Below are 13,491 nucleotides of genomic sequence, written 5' to 3'. Positions count from 1 at the left end.
TTAAGCTCGTTACCAAGCTGTTGCCATCTTAAATCGGAAACTGTCAAAAAAAATAACGTGCAACTTGATACTCACTGCAAAAATCCAAGTGGAGAACCAATACAGGACTCTTCCCATAATGCAGATTCACCAGCAAAACAAGATGTAGAGCAAAATTCGTGCAATAAAATTTGTTCAAATTCAAAGGACTTGCCAGCCGCAGTATCCGACGAGGCCACAACTGACATCCAAGGACCCACAAATGTGATCTCAAATCTACCTTTAAAATTGACCTCATTTGGAATTTTTGATGGAGCTGCTAAATCTATCTCACTGAGGCCGGCATCAAATTCCAAATCCTCTTTAAGAAACGACAAAAATTTGGAAGTTGCGCCACCAAGCAAACGCCCTCAGAATGCAACAAAACCACGACCTTCCCCAACGAAAACAACGAAAAGGAAATACATCAGAAATATAACTCAAAAAAACGATCTAGGTTTGTCCAGCGACACGGTGATAACCAAAGAAGACAATCACCCACTCACTGAAAGACCTCACATCGTGTTGTCTACAAAATGTGGTCCTCAACCTCCGTCAAAAAAACGTTTTCGAGCTGACGCCGAAATGAGCAAGCTGAATGAGTCCATCACTGACCTTTGTGACCTTTCAACTTACTCAGACGAATTGGAAGAAAACTCAACGGGAAAACAAACTGATGATCGTGTGCTGGTTAGTGACAATCGACAACGATCGAACGAAGAAGATGCGTCAAAAGGTAACCGCGCATTACCTTCCACGCAACTCACAAAGAAAAGTTCAAGGAGACACGAAGAAAACAGTTTTCTCCTTACTTCAAAGTTAAACCCGAAACAAACATCGTTTCAGAAAAATAACTTTATTCATCATCCTATTCGTGACTACATGGATCCAAGTGAGCAACTTAACCAGTCAGCTTGTAAAATACGACTGCAAAACCTTCACGTTGACGACGATGATTTAAATCTGAATCGTCATAATGTAATGAAACTCTTCAAATGTATTCCATCACTCCGTACTATTGTCTCTGATGACATCAAAATCGTTGAGTATCCCACAGAAAAATGTTGCGACCAAGTACTGTTACACATTATTTCATCTTCAGTAAGAAACACTATTATGAAAGCCGCGGACGAACTGCTAGTATTTGGTTTTGACATCTCCCTCGAATTCAATGATGTCAACTTAAGCAGAGGACCCAAATCCAACTCTTGCAATTCTTTGTTAAAACAAGACGAAAGACGCACCATGAAACGTTCATCCATGCAAATGGGTAGCAACACTCGCGACAGAAACAACAAGTCCTTTTCCCACTTCAAACGCTTGGACAACACACCAAACTTCGCTGATTCGGGATACTAGCAAACACAGAACTCAAACGAAACCCAGTGCGTCTTCCTATCTTGGAACACAAGAGGTTTTAATCATCTTTTTAATAACGCTTGGGTAGAAACAGACACGCCCTTCGTCATCAGTCTACAGGAGACTTGGTTGAGTGAAGTACCCTCATGTGATGGATATGTAACGCTTTTGAATCCGGCCATAAAGAATCCCACAGGCAGACCATCCTCTGGCCTACTAATGTTGATAAAAATTACTCCATGGTGGTCCATAACTGAGTCTTTCTGCCCGAACCCCTTCGTCCAAGGTGTTATTCTACAGACCGCAGATATCAACATTCAGACGAGGAAACATCTTCTCATTTTAAACGGATATTGGAATCCGACACAAATCAGCAGCAAGAAATTTGTAAACTCTGTCATTACTCAAATCGACAATGCTCAACTAATATATACAAATCTCTCCATCATATTCAGTGGAGACCTGAACTGCTCTTGGTTCAAGCTAGAACAACCTTCAAAGACATTTACACCTATATCCAACGACGATGAACCAGTGAGAAGTCATATGTGGAGAAGTCCCTTGAATATTCGTGGCTGCCAAATGGTAAATGGAAGGGTGAAAGGTGATCAACCGCCCCGTCATACCTGGGCCAACAACAATTCACGATCAATCATCGACTACTATTGGGTTTCCCAAAACTTGTTTGAAAATGATCCTTCCCTAGAAATTTGTGAAATGAAATACAGCGACCACGATCTTCTCCGATTCTCATGTAGGTGTGAATGGTCAAAACAAACAAATAACTACTCAATTCCATTGACAGTAAATACAGGAGGAAACCGAATACGAATAAATGGCTCCCAAGTCAATTTTTTGACTAAACAACTAGAAAACTCAAGCAAGTCTTTGACGGTCGATTATGTGGCATTGTTATCAAATTTTCGATCATCTAAATTTAGTCATAAAGCTGCAAATAATTCTCACAAACATTACACCACCATGCTCATTACAGATGCAAAGAAATAGATGCACAGAGATATTAGAGCTTTGAAAAGGTCCCCTCTCCCGATCTGTGGTGGAAAGCCCCTAAAAGTGGCAATCCGTTTGAGAAGGCAAACATATCGTAATTGGCTTCGATCTCAGAAAACAATAATTGATCAAGACAGAGCGGAATCACTCATGAAACATCTAATTACACTAAACACCTATGAGACTTGGAAAATACTAAATTCAGGAAACCAGCAATGCCATTCTTTAATAACACATGAAATCGACGCTGCAACGTGGGAAGCACATTTTTCAAACATGTCCTGTAAACTAACAATGGAACCAATACCAATTCCACATGGTTCTGTGCCAAACTGGGACCTACAAATCACGTCAACTGATATAGAAGAAGCTATACATGGACTAAAAAATTCTAATGCAATGGGTCCTGACATGATTTCAAACGTGATGCTAAAAAGAAACGCTCCTGAATGGGCAGTCTTCATCGAGACGCTCTTTCTGCAATTGTCCAACAAAATGGTGATTCCGAAATCTTGGCAAAACGCTATTGTAGTGCCGATACACAAAAAAGGCAGTAGGGCGGACCCAGACAACTATCGTCCAATTGCTCTTTTGGACACGATTGGTAAAATTTTTGCTTCTTTCCTACGTCTAAAATTGTCAAACTGGGCTACGAGAAACCAAATCATCGACATTCGTCAAACAGGATTTACAAAAGGAGTCGGAGTCGAGGTAAACCTCATGATATTAAACATCCTAAAACTAGAAACCTTAAAAGCAAAGAAAAAAATCCATATTGCCTTTATTGACTTACGAGGAGCGTTTGACAATGTAAATCGTGACCTGTTATGGAAGAAGTTGTTTGCCTGGAACTGTCCTCAAGAGCTGAGCGCTCCAATAATTGCGTTACATTCTGATACTTCAATTAGAGTGCGGCTGAACACCCAGGGCGAATTGTCAAAACCTGTATGCACCAATAAAGGTGTAAAACAGGGGTGTCCATTAGCAGCGGAACTTTTCAAACTGTTTATTTCCGATCTCCCCAAACACTTATCGTCAGCCAGTTCCTTCGCTTCCGAAAATTAATGACACACAAATTCAATGCGTTGTGTATGCAGACGATGTTGTTTTGATAGATTCAACTGAGATCGGGCTGCAAAGACTCTTAAACAAGTTACAAGAGTACTTGGATTTGAACGATTTACATCTGAACTCTGGAAAAACCAAAATAATGACCATCGGAGCGGCTGGCTCTAAAAAGCAAAAGCAATTCAAGTGGTACATAAATGGGATCCCCTTGAACACCACAAACTCCATAAAAAATTTAGGAATTATGTTTAATTCTTCAATAAACGAACAGCATTGGAAATCGGATCTTCTTAACAAGATGACCCAACTGAGTATTCAAGCAAGCAAAATCTATAACTCATTTGGTAAATTTAGCCTAAAACCAATTCTAATGTTCTACCTCCAAAAAGTGGTTCCAGTAATCACTTTTGGTTCTGAGGCTGGGTGGAACCTTGACGCGAAGATTTGGCAGAAGCTAGAGGGCTTATTTTGGCGTCGTGTGCTGAAACTTCCATCTTACATTTCAATGATCCAACTAAATTACGAGCTGTCACTAATCCCCTTGTACACACATGTCATGTGGAAGTCACTAATGACCTTGCGTAAAATGAACCTGACCCCAAGGGCCCCTGCGTACAATCTTTTCGAAGTAAGCCCTGACCAATCACAATCTGGACTTCTACAAGAATGGAGACAATTGTTGGCCGAACTACTGACTCGAGCAAGCATCTCGCAAGAAGATCTGATTCTACGTCCTCAATGGGCCAAAAAGAAATTTGAGCAATGGAGTTGGATCGAGAATTATGATCAACGTGCGTTAATGCCAACCACGCTGAAATCTGATCTAGTAGTTCATAAATTAAATGTTCCTAGTCGATACTTGACCAAATGTCCATCTAGACATCATCGTGCTCAGTTCTTGCGACTTCGGTTGAACGCCCTTCCGACTAAAGCAATGCAAGCATGTCGTCACATGAGAGAAATGACCGACAACCTCTGTCGATTCTGCAAGCTTGAGATCGAAACTACAGAACATCTACTGTCGGGGTGTACGGCGTTGGTTGAACGGAGGACACAACATTTAAGTGGTTTTACCCCCGAGACCTCAAACAACCACCATTGGTGGCAATATGCAGCATCTGGACATAACGTCAAACTGACATATGGGGTAGTGAACTTTCTAGATTCCTTGAAACTACATGAAAACTAAAGGATTACCTTAAGTTTAGTCTTAACTACTAGGAAGAGTGACTGACTGGTATAGTGCCTTTCCTACTCCAACAGATGAAATGTAATAAAAGCACGGAGACCTGTCTGTTTACACACAGGTTTATCGAGCTGAAATTATAATAAAAAAAAAAATAAAAAAAAAAAAGTAAAGTCTGTGCTGTTTTAATATTTTTTTTTCTTATGTGCAGAGATTGCTCTTTGAAAATGTTTTTTCTCTCTTCAGATTTCACTGAAAGATTCTCATATCCGTGTAGGTTGAAATTTGAGAGTATCTTCCCAGCGCAGCGTGAAAGTATCTCTTAGAGAAGCAAGAAGTTTCCCAGAATGTTTATGTGTGTTCATTTTCGTTCTTTTTTTCAGAAAACCTTCGATTAACATATGTGACTGGACAGCGTTTATTTTACCAGGAAAATAATAATGGGCAAGTAGGTAAGTACCAGTGTGATTGAGAATAAAAAGTACCTGTCAGTGTAAAATTCCTGCATTAGTGTCTGTCAGTGTTATGTTATATTACAATGTAAATAAAGCCCATGTTTACCACAAAGCAGGGATACAGATGGAGAGTCGTAGTCTATTATGGTAACCAACAGTTTTTCAAGGATCTCTGGAAATGTATGCTATATGTGATAAAACTGTGTCGGTGATACAAATCTCACACAATCATTTTCGAGTAGTAGCAAAGGCAGAGACAACTTTATTGTCTTGCAAGACAATCTACTGAGCTACATATTCACTGTACCAGAACAAACCTGCAACAAACTGACCCCCTACCAGACCTGCACCTTTACAGGTAAATGACCTTGTGACCAAAATTGAAATGTAAAGAAGACCCTTGAATACAATAGTCCACTATCCATTGTCTGGGGGTTTTGGGGGTGCTGTTAAACTGGAATAACAAGGAGTTGCTACAGTATGGCAAGGGAGCCATAGACTTAGGGGATCCTCTATGTGCCTACTCTGGGGCCTGCATCACCGAGTAAAGGATGGCACTTGATCCCCAAGTTCTCCACAGTGCCATCACCCAGCCTGGCATGTGACTTAGTTAGCAGTGACAGCTCCATCACAGGACCACCAGCAGGACCATTTATCGGGCTAGGTCACTCAATCTCAGGGCAGCAGAGGTTGTCCTGCGGCTGAGCGACCTGAACTATATGGCGGTTGGACCAAGTATTCTGTTCCTTGAACTCGATCTAAAAGCATATGGCCATGTGTGCCGAGCATGAAAATAAATGGTCTGTTACAAGAGTCCAGAGGTTAACATGTCCTCTTGGTATAGGGCGGGTCGATGATACATCTAGGCCAGTTCCATGTGTTAATAACGAATTAGAAAATAACGAAAAATGTTATAACGAATTTAAAACAACAAAAACATGTCCCATTATTTTTTTCAATTTGGGAGGGGTGCCCCAATCTCCCTGTTTCCCTAGCTTTACTACCCCACCCCAACACCCTCCCCATCCATTTTAATCCCTTACCCCACCCCCCACCTATACTTTTAACGTGAAGTTCGAAATGTTTTCGTTATTTATGTTTCATTATAAAATACATTTGTTATTGTCAATTCGTTATTAACACTGTATACCCCTAGAGCCAATGTATCCCTGTGTTAGAAATGTAGATCTGACGTTGCTCAGTTGCAACTCCAGAGGCAGCGCGCACTTGCTGTCTAATGTTGAAACTTTATTACTCTTGAGAAGCTGCAATTGCGTGCTATTTCAGGAAACTTGGCTAACATCCCTGCCAGTGTTGGATGGTTTTCAGGTTTTCTATCAGCTTGCTAAATCGAGCTCTGGGGGCTGACCCTCTGGGGGTCTGATTACTGCCATTGGTAGTGGTTACGGCTTAGTTGCCTGTCAGATTCAGAACCGCCCTTATAGCTGGCTGTTGAGGTTTCGCTATCTGAAGACAATTTAAATTTACTCTTGGTCAATATTTATTGCCACAAAGGTGTGTGTATTGGAGGATTTTGTATTTATTATTACTGATTTGGGCTCTGTTAGGCAGAAATCTGTGCAGTTCCCTCTGGGACCACTGCAAAAGATTTAAGACTACAGGTGGTTGGCAGTAAACCCAATTTGTAGCAGTCTGTACCACCCAGAGTTACCTGGTAGCTGTGGCTGAGCAGTCAGACTTCTCTCAAGAAGAGTTAGGCAGTATACAGAGTATTCACAATAGGTCAAAAGAACACAGTAGAACAAGCAAACACTGACCAGAGCTTGGTGTAAAAGAGATATCATTATTTATTTAAAAACACATCTAGTTAAACACACTGGCACTAATATCAAGCAGTTCAAAAACACGGTCACTAAAAGATATACACTCCCTTCAACGATTAGTTAGACAAGTCTTAAGTAAAGCAACACTTATTTTCAGACAGAGGTGAGCGCTTAACAAAGATGGCACTCTAATCAATCGGTTTACAAGGGAGAGAAAGGCAGAGCAAAGATAGAAACAGATCCCAACACTTTCGGAAGAACACAGTAGGAGAAGAAGACAGGTTAAAACCGTAAAGTCAAAGTTAACAAGGCCGGACCCACTTTAAGAGGCTCCAGTCGAAATGTATCCCAGGTCACACGGTTCAAAGTGCCCAAAAGTCTCGCAATAAGTTCAGAAAGAGTTGGACCAAAAAGAAAGGGACCAGTTAGATGGTCAAGGCGGCCAGCCCAGTCCAGAAGGTTAAGGGATTATTGTTACCTTGTAGCAATCTTTAGAAAGGGAGGCCTGGCGGACACGGTACCTTAAAATGGTGAGAACGCTCCAGCGGGGGCAGTTGTTCCTGGCAGCGGGTGCAAGTCGGTGCTTCGTTCGGAGGAAGAGAGGATCTCGTTGGGGAGGAAAGCAGGAGTCCGTTGCCCTGCCAGGGAAGAAACCAGCCGCGGAGTTCTCAATTAAAAGGAGCGGTCCTTTTATTTGCGGTCCAGTGGTAAGTGGCTATCCGGTTGCCTGGGTGCTTGGCACGGGCAATTCGACCACAAGACGTTCTGGGATGCGAAAAAGGAAGGTAAACTGGTTGTGCCCATCAGTCAGGGGAAGAAGACTCTCCAGCCGGGAGATCTCCTCTGTCGTTGGGAAGTAGTGAGTCGGTTCAGCAGGGCTCCACCGGTAGTGTCGTCGTAGCAGGCCGGCTCAGCTTCTCCCTCGTTGGATTTTCAGGTCCTGTGGCGACTTCTGAAGTTCCAGTCCCAAAAGCCCTGCTTTTATGCAGCACACCCCCATTCACTCAGCCTAGCTGTCAATCAAACATGCTAAGTGGCGAGCCGGCTGGCTCACCACTTGGGCCAATCACACAAGAGTGCGACTTGAGTTACCAAGGTAACTCAGTCCAGGGTGCCTAAACCCCCTCCCACACCCCCTGTGGTACCCAGACAGAGTGGCACCACTTTTGGAGGCTTCTGTGGAGAAGCCCGCCAAAAAGTGGAACAAAGGGCTAGACCTTTGGCTTGGAGTTACAGAGGCGAACACAAACGCCATTTTAAAACTGAGTTCTGGCAGAAAATACCAAACGGTGAATTCATATTAAATAAAATAACAGGCGGTATGTTAGAGGCTATGTTAAAAAAGTATTAGCCTCGAACAATGGGAAAATCCCATAGAGATATATTTGCGGTTGGATATAAAAAGTAGTATCCACTGCCACCAGCCAAAACTCGACGAGGGGGGATGGGACAGTGCCCCCTCGAATAACAGACCCAGGGGATATCGAATTGCCCCTACCAGTACGTCCAAAATATGATGGTTTGTACTGGTTCTGTTAGTAATTTGGGACTAGTAAAGCCAATGGTGACTTTACATGCCCTGGGAGACAGTAGTCAGTCCCAGAGTATGGAGTCTATGGTGGGGGGTCACTATGACACCCCGGTGTTACTGCACGGAGGGTGCGGTGTATAGAAAAAAACATATGAGACCCTATGGAGTAAAAGACCCCATAGCCCATGAAACACATTACCATTCAAAGGAACACCACAAATCATGTCCAAGAGTGGGAGAAAAAGAGTCTCACTCTTGGCAGGAGAAAAAAACAAACTCCAGAAATCCAGCAAAGCTGCTGGGGGACTCACTAGGTTAGGAAATTCAGCCTAAACAGAGAATTCTCCCTAACAGGCTCTTCATGACAATCCAGATCTGGCTTTCGGCATGTAATTCTTGCTGGTGATCTAAACGCCAATTGTCTTTGACGGATTTGGATTTCGATCAGTGGGATATTCCCCTGGATTTGATAGCCTCTGATTTCAAGTCTCAAGCCGGCAGGAAATGGTGTTGAGCTACTGCCATTTTAGGTCTGCATTTGCTAAATGGGCAGATTGGAGGGATGAATGGTGGAGCCAATACTTGGTCTTGGGGTGTGAGCAAATCAACCTTGGACTACATTTTCGTTGTTCAATCTCTGTTTGAAATCTGCTCTGACTTTAGTATTATAAAAAACACCTGGAGTGATCACTGCATTCTGAGGGCTAATTTCAAATGTTTTATTGAAACCCGAGGAGAAGTTATTAGGGGGGGGGGACAATTAACCTGAAAGTTACCTCAGGTCGTAATGCTGTTCGCTGGTCCCAGCATAATATAGGTATCATAAATAGCTAATATAAGTGGGTGATGTGTCATACGACACTGGAATGGAAAAGTTTTTAATGTGGATTATTTTGACACTGTAATTGAAGGATTTATGGATGCCGCTTAAAAAATTCCTGGGTTGAAGTTGGTGCAAATGAATAGGAAACATTTACATGCCTTTGATGATCATTAAGAAGCAGGATAGGCTCTACAGAATTCCCTGTGACTACCATAATACCCAAGAGCCAGTCTTTAATACAGACAATTTTACAGTTAAATCCCAGATTACGGTCTACTGCTGTAATCAGACCTCCACTGGGTCTTCCACCCATACCCTTTACCGCAGGATGGAAGAATGTATAAAAACCTTCAATCACAGCTTGGTTAACATTCATTGTTTCTTGAAATAAGCAAATACGGGGAAAACTGTTAGAAAGTTGATTGACTTTACATTTGTTCAGGTTTACACCTCCACACACATTCCACGAAATAGGTTCTATGTTAACAGTGTCATGCACATCCTGTTCCTTGTCTTATGGTCTCCAGAGTCTTAAGGGCTGGTTGCAACCAAGACCAATCTTGTCCATTATTTAATAGGTTAGAGATCAAAGATAGAACTGGTGAGGAATTGATGGAGTGGTTGGAGTCAGAGTGTCCAGTTTGCCCCTTAGTGTTGGACGTGGGTTCTTTATATGCAAGGAAAGTGTTAGCCTCTGTAGCACTAGAAAGTGTGACCAAATTAAATCCCAATGACTCAAGATTTTTGTCTTGACCCTTCACCATCTCGGCCACCAACTCCGAATGGAAGTTGCTTACCCTACGGAGATTGTTGAAAATTGGCAGAGAGCATTGATATCATCCGTGGTTATGGATCTTAAAAGTGGGATCTTCTTTAAAATGTTTAACAAATTCATTCTTTTGAGACTAGACACTTGATCACCCTTATTATTTACCCACCCAATGATTTTTTCGTTATTGTTTGTTGGTAGAGCCTCCTTAGGGGTAGATATCTCTTTATTTTTCCATAGATCTATTTGATTCTCCACATTAGCATCCACCACCACTGGACGAGTCCCATCCAAAGGGATCACTGCCCCCAATAAAGCCTCCTCCCTAGCCACATTACAGTTAATCGCCCCCCCTCCCCTCCTCAGCACTTTGATGGGCAGTTGTGGCCTGTGAACCCATGATCGGGGCCACAGTGGGCTGAGTAGCTGTAATCTGTGAGCCACTAATGAAAGGGACACATAGGGGTTGGGAAACAGTAGAGACCCAGGCAGGCTTCGTACTATTTTTCCAAGTGCAGTCATCTTAGTTTGTTTAGTCTGAGGGTGATTGTGTATAGATTCCCCCCCTAGAACACACATTGCAGCTGTCGGATGTGCTTTGAGACGCCATTCCATTTTCTACTACTACACCCACGGCAGCCCCAGTTTTCAATAGCGGCACCTCGTCTCTTCTTATTTTTTACCAGCAGATGTGATGTTAGCTTGTTCTTCATGAACAGGTATTTGCCTAATTGCTTTGAGGTTGAAATTCCTCCCCTTGAGTTTGGTCACATGCAAATCTTTTGTTTTCCTAACTGCTTTAGCCCCTCTCTTACACTTTTTCTTCCTGAGAATGGAAGTTTTAACCACCTCACTATTCTCCTGGTTGGATATAATCAAAGAACCCTCCCCAGGTGGCACCACATCATCAAATTCTGGGACTTCCTCATCCAGTGGTTCCGCAGGTTTTCTTACATGTTTCGTTTTTTTCTTGCACTTATTCCCCCTTGGTGGAGAAGTCTGAGACACTTCTCCTGATTCTTCATTACTATTCTTCAATTGGTTTCAGACTAGTTTTACAGAGATCACTGGATTCGTCATTATCCACAAAAGCTCTAGGTAATATCGGAAAGCAGTGACTCAGCCTTGTATTAGAAGCCCTTGTAACCCTCTGTATACATTCCTGATCATTGGCACTGTACACACAATCAACAGACAATCAAGATTCTGCACCGCCAGTCGCTCCTCCACCTCAACACGTGTATCAAAATCAGTATCCGGATGGATTGTTAAAATACTCAGATCAAACTCATCCGTATTTCTGTTACATTCTTCTGTTATTATTGACACCACCGATATTACACTACCATTGGAATCGGCTATCAAGGCTATCTCGGGCACATCAGACACACATACAGACATTGACAGGGCTCTGGGACCAGCTCTTATATCCTTCGTAGAATCCCCTGTGTTACAACATTGGGCATCTCTTGAGATTTTACATTTCAATTGCTGCAAAAAATGTTTGGATTCCTTAATCGTATGTTTGAGCACATTCTTCACATTTCTCGTTTTTTTAACCCTTCCGTAACTGTGGCATTGGGTTCAGATGGTTCTTCCCTACCAACTCCAGGTATAGGGGTGCCCATTTCTACAGGATCCTTATCCCCAACGCTCTCAACTAAGCCATTGGGATATGATATATTTGTAACTAGTTGAACATCCATTGAACCCCCCCCCCATTGGAGCACATTGCTAACACATGGTTTGATACAGCAAATGTCTTAGCAACATTTTCAACACTCCTTGGCGACTCCTGTAAATAATTAGATTGAGTTTTTTTAAACTGGAGGCTGCATAAATAACACCTAAAACATTTAATTTAGAGAAAACCGTAACCCTAGAACCATGTAGGTCCTTATCGTCTTCATGTAGATACTCAAAGGATTTTACCAAGTTAATAAATGTGAAGTTCAAGCAGCATATACTACCATACCTCCAGAGGGACAATAAGCATTTCGACGCAATGGCAAAAAAGCTGTTTTCTGCCAGAATCATGGCATTAAAATGAGCCAATGCCACTTGCGCTCTAGCAAAATTCTCATTCACCTTCTGTGACTGCATTTCCATGGCAGCTTAACACATTCCCAAAGCGGAAGAGAGAGACGGCTTTCTGAACATCGTGAGAGACGGAAAGAAGGCGATGTGTGAGTCTGTTCAGTCAGGCTTGGACTCTGCAGACAGACAGACAGCATCAGCAGAGCCATGGCGGCGAGCACAGTGCTACGCAGGTTTGCGTGGTTGAGGAAGTCTAGCTTTGCACGAGTCCAGACTCCTCAACATGCCCTTTGATGAGACTCAACTGTTTGGCAGCAAGGCTGATGAGGGCCTGGAGAAGCTGCAGACCTCCAAGGCAGCAGCCAAATCACTTGGTGCCTCTATCAGACAGCCTCAACCGTCACGCCCCAGTGGACCTACAAGAGGACTAACCGGTCAAAGGGACCAAAAAATATTCCCTCATGGTGGACGGGAGAAGGGTGCCATGACCACCCAAGCAACGGCTGCTTTACCCTCAGCTGCTACTTCAGCCGCTTCAAAACCTCTCTGAGGCCTTAACCCACAAAACCCCAGTGGGAGGCAGACTCTTTCAGCATCTTCATGAATTGCAGGGCATTACTTGAGATGCGTGAGCGTTGGAAACAGTAGCTCAGGGTTACTGCCTCTCCTTTTTAAGAAGGCCTTGGGATCAGCCACTGGGGAGCCACTCGTTCAAAGTTCTGGATCTGTTCCTTTTGCAGGAGATTTTGAGCCTGCTTGAGAAAGGTGCTATAGAACCAGTACCTGTGACACAGAGGAACAAAGGGTGGTTCTCTCTCTATTTCCTAATCCCAAGAAGGATGGAGGATTGAGACCCATCTTGGACATGAGATGCTTGAACAAGTTCCTCAGGAAGGACAAGTTCAAGATGGTGTGAGTCACCAGAAGGTGTCTCACCCGCTAGTTCTCCAGGATTTCTCTCTCTCAGGTCGCCAGGGCACTGCCATTGCCTTTGGATCCAAGCCCTGGGGCTGGACCAGTGCGGGAGGATCACCTGGGTGAGGGGTCTTCGGTGGGGGGAGTGTGACACCAAATGGCGAGATGCGGTATCCCTCCCCCTGTAACACCTTTACCCCATCCTACCAAGTAGGATACAGGCGCACTTTAACCCCCCCACCCCGCTTTTTCCCTTTGCAAACACTTCTGCATGGACAACCCGCTTTGGGAGAAAACAGACTCACACCTGAGCAGTATACCTGACATGTCCCACTACAATGGTCAGGCAATTACTAGCAATTACTCACACCTGACTTCCATTAAACTTCCCCACACAGATAAAAGGCAGAGCACGAGAGCACACTCTGAGCGAGGCAAAGCACACAAAGGTGCAGCAGTTTCGGAAGGCAGCTGAACGAGGGGAGAAAGACAGCAAACCAAGAAGTGTTCACAAGGAGGGAAATACTATTGATCT

At 43.3% G+C, this 13,491-nt stretch overlaps 1 protein-coding gene across 1 annotated transcript in view; it reads left to right on the top strand.

Moving 5' to 3' along the window:
- The window catches only part of AGBL2 (AGBL carboxypeptidase 2), a 2,805,139-nt gene that overhangs the window by 2,213,401 nt on the left and 578,247 nt on the right, over window positions 1-13,491 (top strand). Inside the window, exon 18 of the mRNA XM_069623090.1 lies at window positions 5,026-5,094. Within this exon, the coding sequence (XP_069479191.1) occupies window positions 5,026-5,094 (69 nt within the window). The remainder of the gene's footprint in view (window positions 1-5,025; window positions 5,095-13,491) is intronic.

Source organism: Ambystoma mexicanum, chromosome 11, assembly GCF_040938575.1.
Source record: "Ambystoma mexicanum isolate Mex_15411 chromosome 11, UKY_AmexF1_1, whole genome shotgun sequence".
NCBI lineage: Eukaryota > Metazoa > Chordata > Amphibia > Caudata > Ambystomatidae > Ambystoma > Ambystoma mexicanum.
The sequence above is the reverse complement of the archived record's forward strand: the minus strand, read 5'-3'. Positions and strand labels throughout refer to the sequence as shown.